Source organism: Rosa chinensis, chromosome 5 (genome assembly GCF_002994745.2).
Source record: "Rosa chinensis cultivar Old Blush chromosome 5, RchiOBHm-V2, whole genome shotgun sequence".
In the NCBI taxonomy this organism is placed as follows: domain Eukaryota; kingdom Viridiplantae; phylum Streptophyta; class Magnoliopsida; order Rosales; family Rosaceae; genus Rosa; species Rosa chinensis.
In genome coordinates this window covers 39,849,711-39,875,697 of record NC_037092.1, presented here as the reverse complement: position 1 = coordinate 39,875,697, position 25,987 = coordinate 39,849,711, and the positions used below count along the sequence as shown (strand labels likewise).

The 25,987-nt window shown below is 39.0% G+C and overlaps 4 protein-coding genes across 4 annotated transcripts in view; all 4 read right to left on the bottom strand.

Annotated features, from left to right (window-relative positions):
- Positions 1-533: 533 nt before the first annotated feature.
- LOC112168093 (nucleolar complex protein 2 homolog) lies at positions 534-6,550 on the bottom strand. Its single transcript, XM_024305216.2, has 13 exons — positions 6,348-6,550; positions 6,064-6,127; positions 5,575-5,683; positions 5,425-5,476; positions 5,225-5,325; positions 5,031-5,096; positions 3,804-4,334; positions 3,056-3,358; positions 2,574-2,897; positions 2,265-2,471; positions 1,769-1,858; positions 1,598-1,690; positions 534-962 (listed from the first exon to the last, which is right to left on the bottom strand). The coding sequence occupies exons 1-13, from the start codon at positions 6,454-6,456 to the stop codon at positions 777-779; spliced, it is 2,235 nt and encodes a 744-aa protein (XP_024160984.1). The 5' UTR covers positions 6,457-6,550; the 3' UTR covers positions 534-776.
- Positions 6,551-6,931: 381 nt separating this feature from the next.
- Positions 6,932-7,660, bottom strand: LOC112203805. Its single transcript, XM_024344723.1, has one exon. The coding sequence runs from the start codon at positions 7,658-7,660 to the stop codon at positions 6,932-6,934; it is 729 nt and encodes a 242-aa protein (XP_024200491.1).
- Positions 7,661-16,925: 9,265 nt separating this feature from the next.
- LOC112203803 lies at positions 16,926-17,888 on the bottom strand. Its single transcript, XM_024344722.1, has 2 exons — positions 17,193-17,888; positions 16,926-17,006 (listed from the first exon to the last, which is right to left on the bottom strand). Exons 1-2 carry the CDS (start codon positions 17,886-17,888, stop codon positions 16,926-16,928), a joined length of 777 nt encoding a protein of 258 aa, XP_024200490.1.
- A 3,829-nt stretch (positions 17,889-21,717) lies between these two features.
- Positions 21,718-25,987, bottom strand: part of LOC112203801 (cell division protein FtsZ homolog 2-2, chloroplastic) — a 50,837-nt gene continuing 46,567 nt past the window's right edge. Inside the window, 1 exon segment of the mRNA XM_040505855.1 lies at positions 21,718-21,774. Coding sequence (XP_040361789.1) covers positions 21,718-21,774 — 57 coding nt within the window.

Here is a 25,987-nt window from a genome sequence, read left to right as displayed (position 1 = left end):
AGAAGACCTAGCTTTCTACTGCCAAGCCATTGCCGCCGCCGTTAAGCTTCGGCCCTTCCAGCACAATATCCAGTTGTCCACTACTGTTCAAACCACAATCGGAGTTGCCCATTAACGATCAAAGAACCTGAGCAAAGTAAGCCCAACACAAACTACTACTCCAAAATTCCGAGCAACGTAATCGAACCCCATCGACACAAAGTGAAGATCTCAGGCAACACCAAGCAAAGTCAAACTCCCTGACAAGTCCAGCCGCCTCGGCGAAAACAAAAACAAAAAAAAATTCGCCGCCGCACTCAAAACTCGTCCGGCGAACAACCCTCTGCATATTGGAATGGCCAGACCCTGGTGCCGCCCTATGCCTCTCAAACCCACGACGAACAAATCTCACCACTAGAGTAGACAGAATGGCAATCCCGCTGCCATGCTGCCATTCTCTCTCTACCCAACCTCTAGGGTTGCTAAACTTGTTGGACTATGTTTTCTTTATTCACATTTACATTATCGTATACATATAAAAGAAAGTCATAAAATATCAACAAAAATGCGTTCTCATCATATTTCTGCATTTATAATGTATGCCAACAAATTTTCTTGAACATTACAAGCAAAACGAATTTGCCATGGTCAATGGACTAGATTTCTAAGTTGATATAGAGAACATCGGCATTACATGTCTGTTCTGGAGTATGATCTCTATAAGCTCAAATGAGTGCACCAAAACTGTAATTTAATACTAATAGGATCAAAATTTGCTCAGAGAAAGGCCAGAAACTTCAGACGACTTGGCCTTCAATAGTTTCTTTTTTCTTCGACTTTCTTTCTCTTCCACCTTTGATATGATCAACAATGCCTTTTCTTTTCTCTGGATGTTTGCTTTTAACTCCCTCGGTTAAACTGTTATCTTGAGGCACTTGTATTTTGCTTTGTGTTTTCTTCTTTATTTCCTTTGCTTTAGAGAACTGTAACACGCAAGGTTAAAAAGGTAAAAATGATGAATTTGCTAAATACGTCTAATGTGAACAGAGACTAATATGTATCAATACCATTCTCCTTGCAACAATCAATACAGTTTCAACTACAAAGCATGCAATGTATTGCAACGAGCAAGGTTAAAAGAGTTAAACATGATGAATTGCTAAATACGTCTAATGTGAACAGAGACTAGTATGTATCAATACCATCCTCCTTGCAACAATCAATACAGTTTCAACTACAAAGCATGCAATGTATCGCAACAAGCAAGGTTAAAAGAGTTAAAAATGATGAATTTGCTAAATATATGTCTCATGTGAACAGAAACTAATATGTATCAATACCATTCTCCTTGCAACAATCAATACAGTTTCGACTACAAAGCATGCAAAGTCAGCGATACTTTACATGCCCAATAAATTAGCGATACAAATCATGCAGTGTCTTTGTTATTGCTGGACTAAAGCCATAAATAGCATTCAAGGTATCATAGCATGGCTACACTTTTCATGCCATTATGCAATCACTAACTACAGCCACAGTTAACATTCAAGGTACCATAGAAGCTATAGCCAGTATAAAAATTGGGAAAAGAAAAGAAGAGAAGATCGGTATATCACACCTTTTCATTCAGAGTTAAGTTTCTAGAAGCAGCCTTGTCCATGATGCTTTTATAATATTGTGTAAATGGAGTGCTGGCATTTTGCTTTTCAAGCTGCATGGTAACCATTCAGAAAGTTTAAGACATGTAACGTTCATCCAATAGACCAAAATGTTGACTAAGAATGCAAACCTGAAGAAATAAATCTGCAGATTGCTGATCTGTTGGTGAAAAGGCTGCCTCATCTCTCTTCTTCCGAATAAATTCAATGTTTTGCTCCACCTGCAGTCCAAGAATCAGAGTTCTTTTTCTCACAACACAGATAATACCTGAGCCCATTAACTACCTTACCAGCCATGGAGGCAGTGCAAGCAGTTTATTAAAAATAAAGTGCAGACATTCTTTGACATGTAAATGTTGTTCAAGTTTCTGTCACACAATTTGGATATTATGATGTGTCTAGATGGTTGACTGTGCTGGGCAATATGGGCAGTGAGTCAACCTCTATTTCATTTTGAGGGCTTGAATATGGGATATTGGATTGCACAGGCTTCCCTAAAGTCCTAATGAACTATGGCCAACAAGCATATCTTCAACTCCAGGGGAAGCTAAAACATGAGGAAGCTATGTCTAAGCATCAAGGAAGGAAATTGCAAATAAACAATAAATTGTTCCATGACAAATGTACCTGGTCGATGAAACGCTTCACTACACGCTTGGAACTTTCTATAGTAGTTATCTCATGAAACTTCTTCAAGCTAATAAGTGGAATGGTTGCAAGATCTGGAAATGATATATGATGGCTCCACTGAGCAAAGTGCGCTGAAAGCAGTTCGATAGGAGATAAAACACGCTGTTCTTGGAAGTTCCTTGACTTTAACCAATGCTTTGGAAGCTGTGCCAAAAGTTTAATGAGAATAATATTCCAAACACAATTTGAAAGCATTGATTGCAAAACCAAATTAAAGATATACTTTTTTTTTCCTAAATTCCTAACCTTTACTGAAGATAAATGGTTGAAAGCTTTTCCAGGTTTCGCGCCATCCTTGCTAATTTTATATTCTAAGATATCCAACACGAAAGAGGTAACAGGAATGAAAATGCCACTGGAAGAGGAGAGAAGATTCAACCATTGAATGCATTTGATTCTCAGAGGCAAATATCTTGGTCCAGAAAACAACACAGCCACTCCATTTATAATCTGAATGATCATAAAAAAAGATGGCTGAAGATCATAATCCTGTATGTTAGCTGATATAAACATTACCCAGAGATCAATGCAACTCGTGTATTGCCAACTGCATATCTTCTTGACTGCTTCCTGCCCATAGAAAAACAAGCACAAGTTCAGGGAATGTCACCTCTACACAGAGAGAACCATGTTATAAGCTAGACATACGAACATCTAAATTGAAAGAGCAACAGCTTTATCTGTCTGGAATTAAGGATCAAGCAGCCAAGACATGTAATACATCATACCTTTTTCTTTGTCCGTAGACCCTGCTGCATTATCTTAGAAAGTTGCTGGATACAAACCAATGCTTTGCTAGATGCTTTCTGAACATCGACAGAGCATAGATCAATAATGGAACTTCTTAAAAATTGTATGTGCTGGAACAGACCAGGCTCCACAAATTGGCAATGACCAAGGAACGATTTATATGTCTTAACAAAGCAGGTGTCGAAGTAATCAGAGCGAAACACAGAAGCCACATCTCGTATGATGAGAAAGGATAGAGATGATACAGTTCCTCTCCCTGTTGCCCACAAGTGAACGGCAATCTGCATTTTCATTTTAAAGTGTTGGGCATCAGTTACAGCACAAGAAATGGCACGAGATTGACATAAAACAAAGATTTAGCCATACAGTACAAATATGATTGTAACTAGCACTTTAAGGTCACTCAAAATTTCTAGGATTCCATGAGTTCCCACTATAACTTGTCTCTTTTACTGTGCACATGCCTCTGTGTGTGGGAGAGAAGTAGAGAATTTTCTAAGTGTGTATATATCTAGATGCATGAAAATTGTATAAAACATTTATATACAGAATAATTGGATGTGAGTACTGATGTCAATGGAAAACTCTTAAACAAATGCATGAATACTAAGGTACTAACTCTGTAGGCATCTATGTACATAATAATTTGATGTCACTACTACTTTTAAAGAAAGATGGTTTATATATTAATTAGCAATGTAAGTTTCTACTATGTTATCAAAATACCTTGATAAGTCTGCGGAGCAAAGAAGGAAAAGCATTAAAAAAGGTTATAGAAGCTCTGATCCGTGCCAAGGAGAAGGCCAATATCTCAGAGTCATCAACCTGATTCAGGAGAAAAAGGGTACTCCTCAGATATGACTTTATCAGTGGCTTAAAAGTACTCCATTTGGTATTCTTCTTCAAATCCACACTCTTCTCTTTTTTGGAATCCGAGCTTGGTAGGCCCATTAGCCCCCTAAATATGTTATCAGCTTCATTAAGCATGAACATCAATATCTTGCTAAGGGTTTCACTATTCTGAATTCCATGGCCTGAATAGGCATCAAAGACTCTAGTTGATTCTGCTCCATAGTGGCATGCAGCCCGGTACCCATTCAATAGACTAGTAAGTGCAGACACATTTTGTTGCTCTGTGACTAGTTGACACAAGGAATCAACAGAAGAGCTCGTCAGCAGCTTGCCCCAATTAAAATTCACACCGTCTACATTCTCTGGCTGCATATTATCATCACTCATCTCATCCTCATCAGCATACTGTCACACAGAAGTGCATTAAGAAAAAGGAATCAGAACATTAGACAGCCATACCACATGTCATACATAATTAGGTTTATAAATAAACAGTAGAAACCTCTAGTTTATATTGCTACAAACTCAAAAGTCGAATATCATCAACCCATACACTCACCCTAGTCTCTTCACAAACAAATAAACACCATTAAATCCACAATATGGAAAACATAATATGTGAAGAAAGTTGCATCTAAAGTTAACTTCTACATCTGAAACAAGGGGAACTTTTATAGGGAGGGTGATGAAAGAGAGCATTTATTGTGGAGAGAACCTCATCTGCCATATCATGTATCTGTCATCGTTCTGAACAATTAAAGTACTAAATCATATAGACTCAACTATCAAATATCCAAAGATACAATAATTAGAAACCCACAAAAACCAATTGATACTTTCGCCACACTAGTCTTATACACCATTAGATTTCACATTTTGTAGGTGAAACTGCAAAACTAGGTCATCCAATTGAGTATTTTCATCATGATAGTTACACCATTAGATTATAAATGTTATAGGATTATTAGTGAGCATAGGTCCATAGGCGTAAGTTAAACTGGAGGTCAAATTAGGAGGGTGGAACATAAGGTAGACTTGCCCTTACTACTAACATTTCTAGTTATCAATATGATATTAATTGTCATGAGAGATAATACTTACATCTTTGTTTCTGAACTGTTTGCGCTCCTTATGATAGCTTTCCAAAAAGTTGGCAAATTCAGGATCCTGGAATGTTTCCAAGCAAACACGATAAAAAAGAATAAAATAAAGCTAGTAAAGGTTAGGTGGAAAATAAAAAAGATAAACTAGATGGAACATGTCCTAAAACTCTACTTCAAAATCATAACCATTACCTTCTCCTTCAATTTGTCTAGTTTTTTTGTTTTCTTCACAAGCTCTAATTGAATTTCCTCGTTCTGAATAGATAAAGCACCACTACTACCATCAAGGTTGCCTGCGCACAAATTTGATCAAAATGTAAAATATTGGGTTGATTCAAAGATAAATTGACATAGGAACAATCAAAAGAGAAAAACAGTATTAATGCTCTCACCTTCTTGAGAATTCTCAATTTCACGGTCAGCAAGATGCATTTCACTTGAGTCCTAATCATAAACAATAAAAATAACTCAACCAAACATACAAAGCATAACCAAGTGACTGAATTTAATACTCCTTTATAGATATATGTATTCTCCAATACCTCTGAAAGATACCCATCACTGTCCGATTCATCTCCAAACGCATCACTGTCATCTTCATGGAATATTGCGTCAAGAGGAGTGTCGTCTATGTATTCAACTTCAGTGTTTCTGTGAACAACTTATCAAATTAATGTGTCTGCAATTCTTAACATACTGTTCTAGAGTTTCAAACGGTATAACAATTAATGTGTCTGCAATCCGTCACATACAACAATGATTTATAGAGACACGGGCTCCATTAGTTTCAACCCAAAATTACATGATCAAGTTGATAACGAAGATATTTGTATCAATATGAATCAAGAGAATATTTTGTACTTTTGCTCAAATTCTGTCAATATGTAACTTACTGCTCGAAAACTCGGCCTCCCAAGTTCTATCTTCCATCAACATAAAAAGGAAGCTTACGAAATCATAAAGTCTATATACTGTGGCACTGAAAAAGTATATTTCAAAACCATCAAAAGGGACCACGCCCATGTTCTTACCTCCCATTAGACAACTCTACCGCGTCCTTCTTCTTCAATTCTTCACCACTACCTTGCTCATTTCCTACAATAATTGAATGAACATTTTCCCATGAGCCCAAATCATAAAACAAACAAACACTCTCCCAGTAAAAAGGAAACACCAGAACAACAGTTACTAGTTAAAGCCACAACTTTGAACAAAACCCACAACTCTGTGCATTAAAAAAACCAAGGCTTTTGAGTAACTATGCCCACTTAGAGATTGTATAGTATTATGAGAAGCAAAGAGAGAAGGAGCTTACTCTTGGGACCTCTCTTTTTGAAGGTGGACTTCAACTTGCGGTTTCTTCTCTCGACAGACTGAAGATTCTTCTTGGAAAACTTCCTGGCCTTCTTCCCCAGTTTCCCCATGTCTCTCTCGCCCACAAACTCTGAATCGAACACAATGAAAGAGAGCTCGAGTGAATAAGACTAGGACCTCAGGCGCCTTTGCTTTGGTTTGGTCTAAAACCCTTTCAACCTAAAAGGCTAAACGGAGTGGGTTGAAACCGACCCGGTTCAGGGTTTTAAGACTCCGCCTGGACTGGCCCGAATCTCGGCTCAAGCATGGGCTAAACTTTCAATAGCGATTACCTTGGGCTTTTGGTTTTGAATTTTTTCTTTTAAATATTTTTGCTAGTGCATTGCTTTTGAAAAATAACAATTTTAGGCCGAAAAGGAAACTAATTTATGGCTCCGTAAAGTTTTGAGTAACCCAATCTCAAAACCTCTAATTAACATTACAGTTACATAGTGGTGTTAATCTGATTAGTAAATTATTAATGAAATTATGCTAAATCATCTTCTTCTTATTTTTTTTGAAAGAAAGAAATTTATTGAAGAGAGCCTAACTCAGATGGTTACAGTCATAATGGAGTACATCAGTAATACAAATAGGAGCCTGCTGGAACCAAGACTCATTCTGACCTGATTCAAAACCAATATTTGCAAGTCTGTGTGCAACTCGATTGCACTCTCTGGGGGCAAAATGGATTTTTGTTTCCTGGAACTTCATCTGCAGGTCATGGATGTCAGCAATGATGCCTGCATACTCTGAAAACTCATATTGAGGATGCATGATTGCTTGTACTGCAGTAAGGCAATCAGTTTCAATTGTGACAAAGGGAAGCTGCAGCCCAACTGTCATCTCTAGACCGGTTTGAATAGCCAATAACTCCGCTTGCTTAGCCGAGTTCACATGAGGCAGATGGTTAGCAAAAGCAGCCATGAATTGGCCAGATGCATTCCTCGCAACACCACCAGCTCCACCATGCATCAGCGATGATAGGAATGCTCCATTCACATTCATTTTGATTCTGTTTCCATTAGTCGGCTGCCATCGATGCTTGACAACCTGCTTTTGTGCAGCAGAAGCAATTCGTGCCTTCTTGAACTCTTCCAACCATGTGAAGGAGCTGCACAATAGTGCTGACTGTGACTTATCTTCCCATAACATAGTATTTCGATTTTTCCAGAGAGATCCTATTACCATCAACAACTTTTCAAATATCTTTGGCTTGAGGAGAAGTGCAGTTTCTAACATCCATTCCTTGAAAACTAAGTGTGGCAACACCATAGATTGTAAATTATACGGAGGAGCAAAAAGAATTTCCTTAGCAATAGGACACTTACAAAAGACGTGAGTTGTGTCTTCAATGGTTGCATAGCATAGTAAACAATTCATGTCCCCCTCGTAGCCTTTGGTGAGCAAATGCTCTTTGGTAGGTAGGATATTTTGACAGGCCCTCCAAGCACATATCTGCACCTTTCCAGGTACCTGAGCTTTCCAAAGTCATCTCCAAAGCTCCCTAAAAGGATCTCCCTGTGAAGTAGAAGCAAGAACATGCCCAAGAACTTTCTCCCGAGCAATCCAGTAAGCGATCTTAAAGGTGAAGAAACCCCGTTTTTCTGGCTCCCAAAAAAGCTTATCGGGCAAAACTCTTCGACTCAAGGGAATGGAGAGAATCTGATTAGTAACTGCTGGTGGAAATAGAGTAGACACAGATGTAGCAATCCACGTTCTAGTGTGCGAATCAATAAGGTCAGCAACCCTATGGAATGAAGTTGAGTGAGCCAGCTGTGGAATCTGAAAACTTGAGCAATTTGGGATCCACCTGTCTTCCCAAATATGAATCTGATCCCCACTTCCCACTCTCCATTTAACGCCAGCCTTCAACACTGGTCTTCCTTCAAGGATACTCCTCCATGAGAAAGAAGGTGCATATCGCCAAGTTGTGCATCCCAAAAGGAACAATTGGGAAATTATCGAGCTTTAAACACTCTAGCAACCAAGGAGTGTGGGTTGGATACAAGTCTCCACCCCTGCTTAGCCAGCATGGCAAGATTATAAGCAAAAATATTTTTAAAACCCAAACGTCCCTCATGTTTGGTTAGACACAGTCTCTCCCAACTGCGCCAATGAATTTTCCTTTTTGCATCTGTGTCTCCCCAGAAAAAGGAAGCACATAACTGGTGAATATCATCACATAAACCTTTTGGCAACAAATAACAATTCATCGCATACAATGGCATAGTTTGAGCAACTGCCTTAATAAGGACTTCTTTACCTGCACAGCTTAGGATCTTGGACTTCCAATTCAGTAGCTTTTTGGTGAGCTTCTCTTTGATGTACTGAAAGTTTGCAGTTTTGGATTTACCCACATGTAATGGCAGCCCTAAGTATCTGTCATGTTCATCAACACAATTTACCTCAAGTATTGCAGCAAGTTCAACTTGTAGCTCTTGTGGTACATTCTTGCTAAATACCACACTGCTCTTCTGGTAATTTATTTTTTGCCCAGACGCTAGCTCATATGTGTTCAGGATAGCTCTTACCTGAAGACATTCATGTATTGAGGCTTCACCAAATAAGAAACTATCATCTGCAAAGAAAAGATGGTGAAGAGTAGGGGCTTGAGGACACATTTTCAGGCCCTTGAGAAAACCAGACTGAATTGCTTGAGATAACAAAGCGGACAGTCCTTATGGTCGAAGGAGCAACCAGGTTATACACCCATGACTTCATGAAATTGAAAAGGGATTCAAATACACCGAACTCAAACCCAAGTTATACACCCCAAGTCCAAATTCGAAAAATGAACCTGAGCCAAAATTTAAAAACCCACTTGGACAAACATGGCCAAATCTTGACTCGGATTCGAATCTAATTCCAAACTTAAAGTCACCATTCGTAGTTGCAAATGTCAGCATCCACTTCAGTGACTTCACATATGGTCGAAGGAGCAACCAGGGTTGGATCCCCATCACTCAAGGGTGGAGCCAGAAACTTAGGGTTACTGGGGCACAAAAACAAAATAATAATATCAAAATATAAAATATCTTGAAAAATAACAAAAAATTTGTGATTGAGTTGAGAGTCGATACATGTTGCAACTATATATGCTTTTATATTTTATAAAAGTTTTTTAAATCACTGAAAAGTAACACCAAGTGACGAAGTTAGAACTTAGGACATTCGATTAAAAAAAATTGATAGAAATATTATAATCTAGTAGTAAGATTAATTTAAGGTAAGAATATTGTTAAAAGGGGAAATTACTGGTCACTCCCTGTACTTTTAGGGCGTCGACAGTTTAGTCCCTGCTATCCTAATTTCGACAAGTTACTCCTCAGACTTTCAAATCTCACACAATTTGGTCCAAAATGACTATTTTGCCCCTCCCTTCCTCTTTTTGTTTTTTATTTTTCTCTCCTCTCCCCTCCTTTCTTCTAAAATTCATAATTAATTCATACGAACTCCGATATTTGCGTTCCATATATGTATGAGATCGTATCGATGAGCTCCACAACTTTTATGAAGAAAGTTTTTCCAAATTTTGTATGTATAAAAAGTCAATTTTCACAACCGCTCCAAATAACATTTGTTTCGAAAATCCACTTTCTTCTAAAATTCATAATTAATTCATACAAACTCTAATTTTTGCATTCCATATATGCACAAGATTGTATCAACGAGCTCTAAAACTTTCATGAAGAAAGTTGTTCCAAATTTTGTACGTATAAAAAGTCATTTTCACTACCCCCCTAAATAACTTTCGTTTCGAAAATCTCCTTTCTTCTAAAATTCATAATTAATTCATACAAACTCCGATTTTTATGTTCCACATATGTATGAGATCGTATCGATGAGCTCTACAAATTTTATGAAGGAAGTTTTTTCAAATTTTGTATGTATAAACAGTCAATTTTCACGACCCCCCCTAAATAACGTTCATTTCAAAAATCTCCTTTCTTCTAAAATTCATAATTAATTCATATGAAATCCGATATTTGCATTCCATATATGTACGAGATCGTATCGATGATCTCTACAATTTTTATGAAGAAAGTTTTTCCAAATTTTCACGACCCCCCCTAAATAACGTTCATTTCGAAACTAAAATTGATACGAAACCGAATTTCTCGTACAACTACTTATGAAATAGTCTCAATATTCATAATTCAAATATTTGATATTCCTTGGGTTGAAATGTGCATAATGAGAGAGAGTGTGTGTGTGTGTGTTATTTTGTGGTGGGGGGGTCGTGAAAATTGACTGTTTATACATACAAAATTTGAAAAAACTTCCTTCATAAAATTTGTAGAGCTCATCGATACGATCTCATACATATATGGAACGCAAAAATCAGAGTTTGTATGAATTAATTATGAATTTTAGAAGAAAGGAGATTTTCGAAACGAACGTTATTTAGGGGGTAGTGAAAATGACTTTTTATACGTACAAAATTTGGAACAACTTTCTTCATGAAAGTTGTAGAGCTCGTTGATACAATCTTGTGCATATATGGAACGCAAAAATTAGAGTTTGTATGAATTAATTATGAATTTTAGAAGAAAGTGGATTTTCGAAACAAATGTTATTTGGAGCGGTTGTGAAAATTGACTTTTTATACATACAAAATTTGGAAAAACTTTCTTCATAAAAGTTGTGGAGCTCATCGATACGATCTTGAACATATATGGAATGCAAATATCGGAGTTCGTATGAATTAATTATGAATTTTAGAAGAAAGGAGGGGAGAGGAGAGAAAAATAAAAAACAAAAAGAGGAAGGGAGGGGCAAAATAGTCATTTTGGACCAAATTGTGTGAGATTTGAAAGTCTGAGGAGTAACTTGTCGAAATTAGGATAGCAGGGACTGAACTGTCGACGCCCTAAAAGTACAGGGAGTGACCAGTAATTTCCCCTTGTTAAAATTATGTCAAGTTTATAATAGCAAGCCACATGAAAAAATTAGTAATAGAAAAAACCAGTAATAGTAACAATAATTAGTGCTGCAAAGTAGGATTAAACCTTGGAAAAAATCTAAACAAAAAATTTTGAAGTAGCTTGATTCGAACCTAGGACCTGTAAAGTAGCATAAGCATGCTAGTGTCAGAGTGCCAGACCACTGCACTATCCTAGCTATCTATGCTACTTGGTAACTTAATTATATATATCCAAAAGTTTACCGGGGCACGAGACCCAGTGTGCCCCAATGTGGCTCCGCCACTGCCATCATTGGTGGCGGCTTTTTTGAGTGGACTTTATGACGGTGGACTTTGTGGCTCCCTAGAAGTGTCTTATGTTGTGTTCAATTTACACATCTTTTCTTTGGCTTAAAGTTAGATGTCCTTAAGACGATACAGGTTATGGCTCATTTTTATTGCGCTAATAAAAATCGGGTCAATTCGTATATTTATTCATTTATTATCAATTAAATTATGTTTTAACATATTTTTACACATGTTCACACGGTCACCAGTGGCCAAGAATTTTGTGGTCACCCACTCTTGGATTTAATATCAAGATTGAAAATTTGAAATTAAACGAGTGAATTTTTAAGTATCTTAATCTCAACTCCTAAAATCAAATCTAGTGGTGGATAATTACAAAATTTATAGTCACTTGATGACCGTGTGATCATCACTGATGTCTGTGCGCGCATGCGCGCCCGTTTTAGGGAGAACCTCCTTGCTTAAGACAATATAGGTTATGGGATTCAAATATATATATTTTTTTAATAAACTACAAAGCCTCCTCTCTCTCTCTCTCTCTCTCTCTCTCTCTCTCTCTCTCTAAACCACCACCACACAACTCGAAGTCCCTAATTTTTGAATTTCGACTGATGGGTCTTTTTTTTTTTTTGAAGGAGGGCCTATGCGGCTACTCTCAAGCATTGATTAATGAAACCATAGAATACAAGAGGGGGACATAGAGCCTGAACCTCATATTACAATATGTAATGTATTCTCACATGCAACAGTTAGCAAAGAGTGAACTTCTGGCAACTCTATTTTTTTTTCTTGTTTCAAAAGAGGATCAAAGGATTTCACCTATGGCAACTCTATTTGCTTTGACAAAGCGGTGATATAACAGAAAGTTAACTCTACAAAGGAGATGCATCATAACAAATAACGCAGCTTTCCTACTATGTTGCCGTACAGGATCTAATTCGGCGACACTCTGTTTCATCCTGCCACTAGGAGGTTGCGATCATTTAACAAAGCAAAGAACTCGCCGTCTAACTAGGGCAATCAAGACACGCAAGGTGCCTATACCGGGACAATGCCCACATCTCCTTATTGAAAACAGTAAATAAGCAACAACTAACAAAACATAGTAATTAAAAGCGATAAGCATAGCTACCCAAATTGGGCCCAATTTCTGAACCTAGGCCCAAGAACCATCCCAGATTAGGAGAAGGCCATGCCAGGCCCATTAACGTTCATGTCTCACCCTTAACATATCACCACTATCCACACAAGACCACAGCCGCCGTCGAGTCTTCCCCATCGTCGCAGCAACACCGTCGAAGCCAAACCACATGCCTAAACTAGGCGGACGACCCCGATTGGCCATATGCTGAACCAGAACGAATGAACGATCTCCAATCCCGCCTACAAACACCCAAGCGCAGATCGATCTCCGATTGTCACACCGCAATGAGTCTGTCATCCCGACCTCAAACCCCAGCGCTGCTAAATGGTGTGATCCGACTTGTCGCACCCGTCTTCCACCAGCTATCTCGCCACCATCAATCCGGAGACGCTCTGTATTGCTGGACAGACTTTCTTCCTCATCCTTGACACAGCTTTCGGGCCCAAAGTCCTACTAGAGATCAACAGAGTAGCCAATGATGCTCTAACAATCATGTCCCGTCCGACGACGAAGTTGCTAGGACGTGCTGTTGGACGGAGGAGGGAACAAGGCTGGGCTACAAGGTGTCTTTAGGGTTTGAGAGAGATCGCCACAAGTTTTTTTTTTTTTTTTTTTTTCCTTTTCTTTTGTGGGCACTAATGGGTCTTTAATCACCCTTGGAATTAACAAGTTTTTCAACCTAAATCTTGGCTGCTTGGAGCCGTGAAACCCTATCGAAGCAATCGCAAAAATCATTGGCTGGATGAAAGTATAGCTAGATCTCATATTTGCAGTGAAAGGTTAAGACAATAAGGTGGAAATGTGAGCAAAGTAAGAAAAGGTCTTTCTTCTCCATGTGTGAGAGAAAATGGAATTAAATAAAACTCAATGCAAAAGCCTAATAGAGCTCATAATCATCTTCTCTAATGATAAAAACCTAGAAAAGAGACGGATCAACTAGCTAAACCGCCCAAGTCGAATCAAAGATTGATCCTCCAAATCTGTCTACGAGAAACTAAAGGCTAACCTTTTAGAAAACCTACGAAAGCTTTATACAAAGATTGAGCCACAGAGATCCTCAGAAACAAATTAAAGTCCAGAAGGTCAGGAATTGAAGACTCAATTTTGGGTCAAGCCGATTGCGAAGGAGTTAGATATGAATGCTAGCCAAGAAGAGGGTCTGTAAATTAGCGTTTGTGGTCTGAGTGTATGTGTGTGCCTTCTCTATGCTGGAGTCACGAGACCAGTGATGCCTAAAACCGATAAAAGATGATGATTAGGATAAATGACGAGAGAAATGGTGATAAATAGTAAATATTAAAATAATAATGTAGAAAGATTTTTAATATTGTTAAATATTACTTTCTCATTCCTGACTTGACATAGTTAACTATGGTTATATTTTGATACACATGTCAGCTTCATATTTAGTGGTGGTATCACTACTTAATTGTTGGTGGTGAGCAAATTTACTTCATAGGTTATGGCTCAATTTTTATTGCGCTAATAAAAATCGGGGTCAATTCGTATGTTTATGCATTTATTATCAATTAAGCTAGTGTCTTAACATATGTTTACACATGTTAACACGGTCACCAATGGCCAAGAATTTTGTGGTCACCTACTCTTGGATTTAATATTAAGATTGAAATTAAAAGACTGTTTTAATCTCAACACCTAAATTAAATAAAGTGACTTGGACGGGCGATGCCTTAGACGGTCAACACTGGCTTGGACTTGATGGTTTGTAGGCCTGGGATCGGGCTTGGGCTTGGGCTCAGGTCTCACACTAATTTTATTTTATAATTTATAGCTTTTTATTTTTACCTAAACGTGGCTTTATGCCGTCAATAAGTCCCTATTACAACATATTAGGGTAACGTGGGTTTGGTCCCGGTATGCACAATCAGTGTGCATTGTCTGGCCTAGCGAGGCGGCAAACCGTTTTCTTGATCAAATGGACGCAACCTCTTAGTGCCAGGATAAAATGGAGTGTCGCCGGATTTATTTCAGTGCGACAACATAGTGGGAAAGCTACGCTATTTGTAATGATGCTCATTCGTGATAGAGTAATCTTTCTGGTATGTCATCGCTTTTTAGAGTAGCCAGCTGTGCACTTTTTGCTATTTGGTGCTTGGCAAAATACATATATTTAGTGGATAGTCCTGACATTATTTCAGGATGTTCTCTTTATGCTTATTATAATATGGGGTTTAGGCTCTACGTTCCCTTCTTGTATTCTGCAGTTTCATTAATCAAGACTTGAGGGTAGCCGCATGTACTTACATAGACATTTGCAAGCATAATTAGCTATAATGAGCCACACTCATGCTACCACTAGCGGTACCAACTTCCGCCAAAGGAGTGACCTACGGGAACACAGCCAAGCAGGCTACCACCTGAGCCCCGGCTTGCCCCCAGATCACCGTTGACGCGCCGCCACTCGCCGCGCCAAGACAGCATCAGAACCTCTAGAAGCTGGGGACTGAATCATATCAGTCCCACATTGAAAACATGGAGAAGATCAGCTCTCTCCTCACCTATAAAAGGGTTCTCTCATCTCTCCTCATTAATGACGCATTTAATACTTACCTATTGTTACTTTGTCAACACAAATACATTGACTACCTTAGGCATTAGAGAAGAGAAGACCGCCCAACTCGGTCTCTCTCTGACGCCCTCTGTATTTCACTTGACAGGTAGCGGAAACTCTGAGTATCATAGGTAGCGGTCCGCCCATCCGACCAGCGTTAACAAAGGTTTAGCTACTGCTGAACTTTAAGCATTAACACCGCATCAACCTATATATATATATATATATATATATATATATATATATATATATATACTGGTGGATAATTTCAAAATTTATAGTCACTTGATGACCATGTGATCATCACTGGTGTGTGTGCACGAGTGCGCTCGTTATAGGGAGAACCTCCTTACTTTTTAAATTTGAGGATTTTTTCTTTTTTCTTTTTCACAGATGTACGTACGACATAATTCAGCGATTTCAAACGTTGATCCTTATGCAAAAGTTGTGTCTACAAAAAACCAACAAAATTCATAATCATTTAGTCATTAAAATGTGTAAACAAATATAGTCCGTTAGATATATAAAATTAGAATAAATATTGTGTTAATCAAATGATTACATTTTCTGATTTGGCTAATTTTTAATAGTATTCATGTGTATGTGTGTGTAACTAGAGAATAAGTGGTTTAGATTATTAACTACATAAAGACATTCCCAAATTTCAAGTTTATGGTGATTCTCTCTAGAACCTGCCTACATATATATCTTGATGGATGAATCGATCTTGGAACTAGCTATGGAGAAGACTTGAGTGACAGTTTAGGCTAACGAAAGCCACAAAAAAAGTGCTAATAGATAATCACAGCAGAAAGATGCAGTGCACCAAAAATACCTACACAACACTCATCATTTTTGCAATGTCTTCCAAGCTCATATATATTCATTACGCCCAAAAGGGATCAACAGCAGGATTGTGGAATAAGAGCATACTTGTCTTGCACATAATTCCACAAAAGCCAACTTTTAGCTGTACCCGGCCCAGCTGATGTTCTATCAACTTGTTTGGGAATATGACCTTCATAGACCAGAAGTACCCCTCAAGATGCTAGAAGGTGACAAGATCTCAGCACAGAAGTTAATGTTTGTGACCCTCTCCAAAGGCAAATCTGTGTTCGATCAGTATAAGCCGTGGAGTGGGTTGACATTAAGAACTCTCAAAAGAGTGCTTTATCTATATCATACGGATTCCACTGTCAAATAAGTTGATGCAATTTATGACATCATTCCGAGTCAATAAAGGTCAAGCAATATAGATACTTAAATTAATAGTACTAATGTAGTACTATAGTACTTAAGTTGCAACGAATGAGTAATTGAGTAATTCGATGAAAAGCTCGTAATCTGCTATGATACCTTGGATCAAAATATTCACGAATAAATTTAGGAAAGCCATACCTCACACTCTCACAGTGCTTTGGGTGTATGGGCGGAGTCTAAACATCTAACTCCCACAACAAGGGTAACATAGTTTTCATAAAGCAAAATCCTTAAAACGGCATTATTAGAAGATCTGAAATCCAAAAGAAGGTACATCATAGTAGCATCAATATATCAATTTAGTACTTGATGTAAGAGGCGCAACTTAAGTCCATGACGCGCGAGATGTTCATGCAGCAGCTTTCTTCACCAGGAACACATTTGTGAGAACTGCTTTGGATTGTAGGGATTCTTTCAGCAGTTTCACACCCTACCAATCAAGCAAAATAAATTTGTAGTATATCAATCATTAATAAATAAGATGGCACCAAGAGATAATTAGCTTTGATCAGTTCCATCCCGCGGTTAATCCATGCATGATGTTGAAATAAGTTTAAATTCCAATTTAAAGCAAATTCCTTCAAAAGCAAAGTGAGCATAACGATTGGATACTGACCTCATTCATGCCAAGATCTACAACCTTCTGTTCGAGGGTGCCAACATTCTTAACATTGAACCTGTTGAGCAGAGTTATGCTTGAAATAGTGGACATAGGCTTCACCTCCAGATCATCCATTACAATGTACGTAACTAGGCCTTTGACATATCCTGCTGCACCGAAGCGAGAAGCTGCTACCGTGGTCTTTGGTTGACCAACATAAGTCGCCTGAGAAGACATATGGTGATTGCACTTTGGACATTGTTCTTTAGGATCTTCAGTCACATAAAGGTGGGCGGTAGGCGCAGAGCCGGAACAGTTACACTGTCCACGCCTATTAATATTTTTATTGTTATTCCTTTTCGAACACATGTAGAACACCTTATTTCTAGCAGCTGGTACGTCAACGTTGGCCAAGTCCAACAAACCGAGGATATTAGGTCCAGCAACAGGTGCCTTGGGTTTGAGCAGGATATCCTTGTTTAGTTTGGGTTCCATATATGTTAAATCTAGATTTTCAACACTGTCATACAGTTTACCAAAGCTACCAACCATGCCATCCTTTGACAGAAGCCTAATAACAGTGCCAACTGGCAAAGAGAGAAGGGTGAAAAGAAAATCCACAAAGTCCTTACCCGCTTCAGCAAACAGAACCTTTTGACGCTTTGTATCGATGAGTAGCTTCAGGCTGACTGTAGATTTAGAGTCGGCCATTGCAGCATGCAGTATGAGACTGTGTGTATTGATTTTTAAATCTGTTAAGGCCATGCATATGGGGAATATGGACAGATCAAGGCTTGGAGACTGCGTCCACTATTTACTTAACTAGCACCTTTCCAATGAAAAACCCAAAGTAGGATCCCTTAGAACTTCTGATATTAGTTCACGCTTGATTCCATCGAGGCTGTATATGAACCTGGCGTAGTGGTATGGTCAATTGATTGGGAGAATGTGGCTTGGGAATTAACACATTAAATTAATTTGGCACAAGAGGCACCTTTGGAATTAGCAATTAAACTAATTAACCACCCGTACAGATATTAATTTGGAAAAAAAAAAACCATTTAATCCAATCAAATGGTCATACAAATCCCTATGATCCTATCCAAGACATTACGAGCACGTTTACTTACTTGGAATGGAATGGAATGTAATGGAATGATTACGGAGTAAAACCACCCCTGCGTTTACTAACACATAAAGGAATCGGAATGATTCCAGGTAAAAGAATTCATGTGTTTACTAACACATGAAGGAATCGGAATTGGTGTAGGTCCCACCTATTTATCAGGAATCGATTCCTGAATACTCAGGAATTCGATTACGAAGGGGGGAGATGGGTTTAGGAATCATTCCTCCGGAATCAATACCGATTCATTTCTTCTCCCATTCCATTTGTCTCCGATTCATGATTATTTTCCATTCCAAGTAAGTAAACGTGCCATAAATAATACCACCAAATATTTGACATTCATATATGAGAAAATACCACCAAATATTTGACATTCATGTATGAGAAAATATAAGTCATGCAAGTCACCGTTTGGTTGCCGTTTAACGTGCATAACAAGTAACAATTCGATGCTCTTGGATTCACAATTATCAGTTCAAAGCTAGGGTAGTGCAGAGAAGTGTTGATAAGGTTCACCTCATATAAAGTCAAGTCACTCCCATAGTTATATTCCAAACGATCCCAGTACGTAGCTCTTCCTATACCCATATCATAAAAGGTGATTCTCTGGCATTTCAATGCAGCAACTATATATTCCCTGCAATTTCCAAAAAACATAAACAACTCCAACTAACCATGCATGAGACTTTGAAGTTACTGGTTCCTATTCCCATTAGGGATGAACCAGCATCGTTTCTGATATCTGCTACGTAAGTGACAAGTTCCTGGGACCTGAAGTTGAGATATCGATGAGATGATCAGTTGATCACCAATGAATCATTGATATTATAGATAGTTTACACATACTGAAAGTGAGTAAAGAAGAACAAACGCCAAACTCAAACAACAAGGAAAATGGATTATGCTTAGTTAATTTCAAGGGGATATTTGACATGACAAGAAAAATGTAACATATCGATAGTACAGAAGTCGAAAAAATAAAAGATTGCTGCAAGAAATGTCCAGAATTAAATGACCAACAGCAGTACTATGATGAGGATGATCTAACAAATAAAATTCCATGTAGAGTGCATTTTGTAGCGCCACATGCTTGCATACAGGTGGGTGTAACATTTGACAAGGTGTTCGATCTTGTGGTAGGCACCAAGCTAATAATGGAATTTCTTTTGGATATTGCTTCCTAGCACAAGCTGCTTGAAATCCAGTTAGCCCACCCAAATTAACCAAGAAATGGGATGGCAATAAGTGCATATATGAGAAGAACCACTAGGATGGTTCCAAAAGGAAGTGCAGCTAGTTGTAATATTTCTTCTCTATTATCCTCATTTACAAGAGGAGACCATGCATGTAGGGACTTCTCTTGATGCGAATTCAAACAAGGTCGAAGATGCAGATGGCCATATTTCCTTCTCTATAATCATGTTTTTGGCACATTTTGGCTATCCAATGCAGAAATTTGGAGTCAAACTCATGAAGCTATATAAAAGGGTGTGCATTAATTTGCTCACATCTTCAGGCAGGAGAACATGCCTAAGAGGGAAAGGAGTGAACGAACCATTGGGCTGTTGTCTTAATGGGTTACTTAAACGGGTTGTCTATCTCAATCTAGGTTTCCGGGTCAACCCATCCTCTGAACGGGTCCTTACACCCAAAAAGAAAAAGACAGGCAAGTCCAGAATGTAGGTTCTATCCGGGAACAAACAGAGACATAAAACCAGTTCGGAGTCAAACTCAAAGTCAGTGTTTACGGCAAACACAAACTCCAAACGACACCGTTTTTCCGACAGCCACCACCGCCTTTCAATGACGGATAACCAACTACCGGAAGACATCATAGTCTCCGACATCCTGGTCAAACTCCCCATCAAATCCTTAATCCGCTGCACTTGCGTCTCGAAACGGTGGCGTTTCCTTATCTCCGACCCCGAATTCGCCAAATCCCACCTCCAACTAGCTCGCCGCCGCCACCACACCTTGACCCGCCGCCTCCTCCTCTACTGCTCCCCCTCCCAAGTTGAATCCCTTGACTTGGAAACGCCGCCGTCTCCGTCTTCTCCGATTCGCAACCTCACCTGTAAACTAAACAACCAACCCGAATCGATCAAGCTCCTCGGCTCCTGCAACGGCCTGGTATGCGTCTGTACGGATCCCACTTTGAGCAGTTGTGATCTCTTCATCTGGAACCCATCAACTGGGTTCTTGCGTAATCTACCGTACCCATGTTTTTCCTCGGCGACCCACACTGTTCTGTACGGCGGGTTCGGGTACTTGTCGGCCGCGGACGACTACAAGGTCGTGGTGGCGGCGGACAATGTGTTCGACTACGGCGATAATGTGGTGGAGGTGAAGGTGTTGTCATGGAGAACAGGGGTTTGGAGAAAGATTGAAGTGCACCCTTTGTTGTCTTACACGTTGTACCCTGCGGCGGTTGTGGTGGGGGAGACGCTTCATTGGTTTCGGAACGATCGTTGGTTAGGGTCGGCGATTATTGGTTTTGATTTGGACAAGGAGGAGTTTAGGGAGATGCCGCCGCCGCCGCCGAGTTTTTGGCAGAGATATGATAGAGATTATGTTGGGTGTGTGGGTTGTTGGGGAGGAAGGCTACATGTGTTTCGATATACGGCTCGTGTTTGCGATGTTATGGAGTTATGGGTTAGGGGTGAGAATGGTGATGGTGAGTCGTGGACCGAGGTGTTCAAGTTGAAAATAGCCGACGAGCCTCGGAAGGCTGTGTTCCTGCGGCCGTTTTTGGCTGGGGGAAGTAGTGCAGTTGTGGCGAAGGTGACTAGGAACGCGACGATGGAGATGGTGAGGATTGAACCTAGAGATGAGGAACCGGTTGTAGATATGTTTAAGAGGGGGGTTGAACCTGCAATGATTCTATATGAAGAGAGCCTGCACCGGCTTCCTGGTTGTGGTGCGGTGGAAGAAGAGAAGGTGGAAGAGATTCAAACCCCAGTATTTGGTGCTCTATTCTGGATTACTGATCACTGGTACTCTATTCTGGCTTTGGTTGGTTTTCTTATTTCTCTGTGCTATATACCTGTAAAATGATGTACAAATGTTTTTCGATTTCAATGATAAATGCTTTGAATTTACTCTGTCATGTTTGCATACAAGTATAATTGTTATGAAGTTTTAGATTATGTTTATGCTCTCAATTTCCATGGGATTGGAGAGTTGAGCATCTTGAATGTTGTCACTTGGAACTTAGGGTGTAGTTGGAAGACTCTTATTGGAACTCAAAATATTTGACTAGCATGAGCTACTTCACCAAATCACCATCGATATCTGTTGATTCCAAGTGAAACATTACTATGTGAAACCCCAATTAAGCATTTATCAATGTCAAAGGAAGATTGCAACTATTTCTAGAGCAACTCCAATGGAGAAAGGTGACATACCCTCCCATCACTGGTCAGTTTCATCATGGTGTCTAAATCCAGTGGCAATAAGAGTTATGCTGACCTAAAGGCAACCATATTTGAGCAATTAAACAGACAAAAAAGAGACGAAAAGCCTATGTTGAGCTTTGACGAAGTTATAGCTATAGCTTTCTATTTGGATGGTTGGATAATTTATTCACAGAACAAGCATACTTCATATTTTTAGAACAGAGAAGTTCATGACAAAAGCCTTATACCCACGCCATTCATTGAGTCGTGCTGCACTGATTACCAGTGGTAGTCCGATATTTTTCCTTGATGCATTCACCGCTCTTATTGTGTTCTATTCTTCAACGGCAGACCCTACTCTACCTTTTCCTCCACCCCATGATTGTAAGTTTTCTGCATTGCTTGGTGCTTTCTTAGCAAATACAGGGTTTATTTGCTTCACTTCTAATACAAGATGTTTTTAGGTTTGCTGCGGACTGAGATCAATAAATTAAAGCAAGAGAGATGCATTACCCCTAAACTCATATTTATCAGAGGAGGGCAGGACGATGCCACAGCTTTTGAAAACTATCTCATCGAGGAACAGGACGTTGACGGAAGTGGTATAACAAGCGTTATGGGTTTTGTTTCCTTTCTTGAAGATATTACACAAAGTGTGTTAGAATATGTCTTGATATCAAAATTCTGTAGAATTTAATTACAAAGTACAGGAAACAAGGTGTAACTTGCACATTTAAGAGGTGCTTATATCACAGAAAGAAGGTGCTAGGTTCTTGGTACCTTAGTCTACCAAAATTTGTTTAAACTCCGAGGTTCAGAATAGGGATGGCAATGGGGAGGGTAGGGTAAGAGGATTAAATTACCACCCACATACCCGACTTCATTCCTCATCCCCTTACCAATCCCTGTAATAAAATATTGGGGATTCCCCGTCCCCGTCTCCATTGGGGATTAGGTCCCTGTACCCGCCCAAATCCCCGTTAACAATATTACTAAGGGGCCGTGACCGCTTATCCAATTTCAGCTTAAAAATTGCCCACTTACTCCACTAAAAGTTTTTTTTAACCCATTTACCCAATATAATATCTAGTAACAGTTTTACCCCTATTAATTAAATTAAAACTCATCTCTCTCTCTCTCTCTCTCTTAGTTTGTTGCAGGAACATCGTCTCCGATTACGTCCTCTGCCACCTCCAAGTCTGAGTACTTCGTCTTCTTTATCTTTCTCCGTCGTCCCTCTGCCCTCAATCTCCAATCTCCGATCGGCGGTGCGCTGGATCGCATCCGAAGCTCGAAGTCGTCCCTCTGCCCTCAATCTCCAATCTCCAATCAGCGGTGCGCTGGATCGCATCTGAAGCTCGAAGTCGTCCCTCTGCCCTCAATCTCTAATATGCGGTTCGCTAGATCTCATCCGAAGCTCGAAGAGATTAGATCCGGTAGGTTTTCGTCATCGGAGAGAAGGCTCGAAGCTTTGGATAAAGCTGGAAGTGCTGGTCTCAGCTTCAGAACTCCTGGGGTTTTAGGCAGAGGAAGAAAGACACATTCGGAGTGGGACTCGGCGCAAAGCACTCCTGCGAGAAATCGAGCTTCGATTGGAGGTTATGCACTGATCAAAGCTCCGGTGTACAATGGCGGCAGAGCAGGGAGTCCTTCAAGAAAATCCCGGGAGATTCTGGTAGGGAATTCAGACGTTGATTTGGTGATTGGATATAGGGTTAAGTTTTTGGTGGATTTGAATTGTTTGATTTGTGTTTTGAGTTTCAGGTACTGATTCGATTCGGCCTCCGAGATCGATGATGGCTACGCCATTCCTTTTTTTTTTTTTTTTTTTTTTTTTTTTTTTTGGGGCAGACCAAATGCCACAAGTTGTCTAGTATGAGAAAATATGCAGAAAAAATGTTTTAATTTCAGTTATGTACTAGAATAGCATCTGTTTGGTAGATCTACAACTGCCTGTACTAATATTGAACTGTTGTAATTGTCTTGTTGCAAGTTTATTGGTGGGCAATAATAAGATTACTGGGGGGCAATAAAATGTTTATTGGGCAATAATAAGATTATTGAGGGGCAATAATATGATTATTTATGTGGATAAACCTCCTAAAACTTTCAAAATTAAAAACATCTTCATTTTTCACTAATTATTGATTCTCAATAAATTTGTTATTGGGGGGTAATAACTTTTTTATTGGGGGGTAAATAAGATAATTGGGGGACAATAATGTGATTACTGGGTATTATTGGGGGGCAATAAAATTAGACGCAGGAATCGGGTCACAGGTTCGATATTCAGATTTGGAATTCCGGTCATCGGTCGCCGGATTTCGGTCACCGGTCACCGGATTCCGGTCATTGGTTGCCGGAGTCCCGGCCGGCCACTGGTCACTGGAGTCCGGCAAGGTCTCCTATCGCTTCTCTCTCTAAGTGACAAAGAAGGAGAGGGCAAAATTGTCCCAAAAATAAATAAAAAAAGAATTAATTGGGTATTAGGGAAATAATCCCTTAAAGTGTTTTGGGTAAATGAGGTTAAAAAACTGTCAGTGGAGCAAGTGGGCAATTTTTAAGCTGAAATTGGATAATTGATCATTTCCCCTATTACTAATTTACTATATAAAAATTCATACAAATAATTTTAGATTGTAAAATATGAAGTTAAAATCAAATATCAAAATAAAATAAATTTTTTATTTCAATCAAGAAAAATTGACATGTTGATAAAGATATTTTATTAAAAGAATCTTTTTTTTTTTGAACATATTTATTAACAGAATTTAAATATTGACAAAAATATGAAGTTTACATCACTATTTATTTATAAATAATATCAAAACTATATATAATAAATAATATATATATATATATATATTTCAGATAATTCTTATTGGGTGGGTATGGGGATGGGATTAAAATATCATCCTCGCCCCGTACCCGATTTCAAAATTCAAATACTGGGGATGCCCATCCCCGTTACCTGATTTCCCCCGAATTTCTACCCGTTAGGGTCGAATACCCAATGGGTACCCTACCCGATGGGGATTTTTGCCATCCCTAGTTCAGAATTCCTATTGTGCTGACTGAGTGGGGAAGCCGCTAGTAATCATTTCCTTTTTAAGGTCGGCCTGTACGATTACATAAAAATCAAAGTTGAATAATTGTTGTAAAGCATAGTTGCAGATTTTCTGCCCTGCAAAGAGATCCACATTTCTGGCCAAGTCCTGAATATAGCTCTCATACTGTGCTAAAAGTGACTTTTACTGGTGCCTGTGCTTGGTATATACACTATAAAGGTGACATTTTGTTATAAATTTTCAGGTAATTTTTATTTTTTCCCCTTGATGAAGACTTCACCGAAGTACGTCACACTAAAGTGTCGGACAATCCACATCTCAGAGTAAGGCGCTGAGCCGCTGATGAGCATATTGCTGCATAGCTATGGTTTTGCTACCTCCGTTTTGGGATCTTCCTTGCAAATTCAACAAGCAGTACTCCATAAATCATCTGAACTTTGACCATATAAATAATGTTGTCACATTCGAAGCAAAAAATGAAGAACTGTAGTTAAGAGAAGAGGGCATACTAGGAGTATAGAGGACTCGAGTAAATATTCTAAATGTAACCTTACCCCTATGATGAAAGTCTTCCCAATAAGATTCCACTGCAAATAATAGCACCAAACCACTTGTTTGACACAAACCTATAACCAAGATGAGAGAATGCTAAGCCAAGCTTTTAGTGTTCAAAACTAAACAAGGCATCATTTTCCACCATAACAGTTTCTCTTTCAGAGACAGAAGAAACCATCAGAAGTAAACCACACCTCTCCACCTTTCAAATTAGCAAATGAAATAGATATCCAATTTCAGTGATGCATAATTTCTATTGCAATCAAGCCTGGATGAAAGGTCAACTGTCTCGTAAATTGAATGCACATTTAAAGGCACTGATGTCCGGCCTTACAGCGGAAGTATTGCGTGTAGCCGTGCATACAATGTGTCTGTCACATTGGATATATAAAATAGGACTAATTTCTGCTTACTACCCTATACTTTCAAGGGTTCATCAATTCAGTCCCTGCACTCCTAATTTAATCAAAAAAGTCCTTGCACTCTCCAATTTCATCAAATCGATCCAATCTGTCACCACTTCGTCAATTTTCGGGGAAAATTTCCAAACTACCCATCTGCATTCACAATACTAAAGGGTAGGCGGGCTCCCTAGCGATGGGTAGTTTGGAAATTTTCCCTGTAAGAAGGTCCCACGTCAGCTTATTAACAGTGAAAACTGAC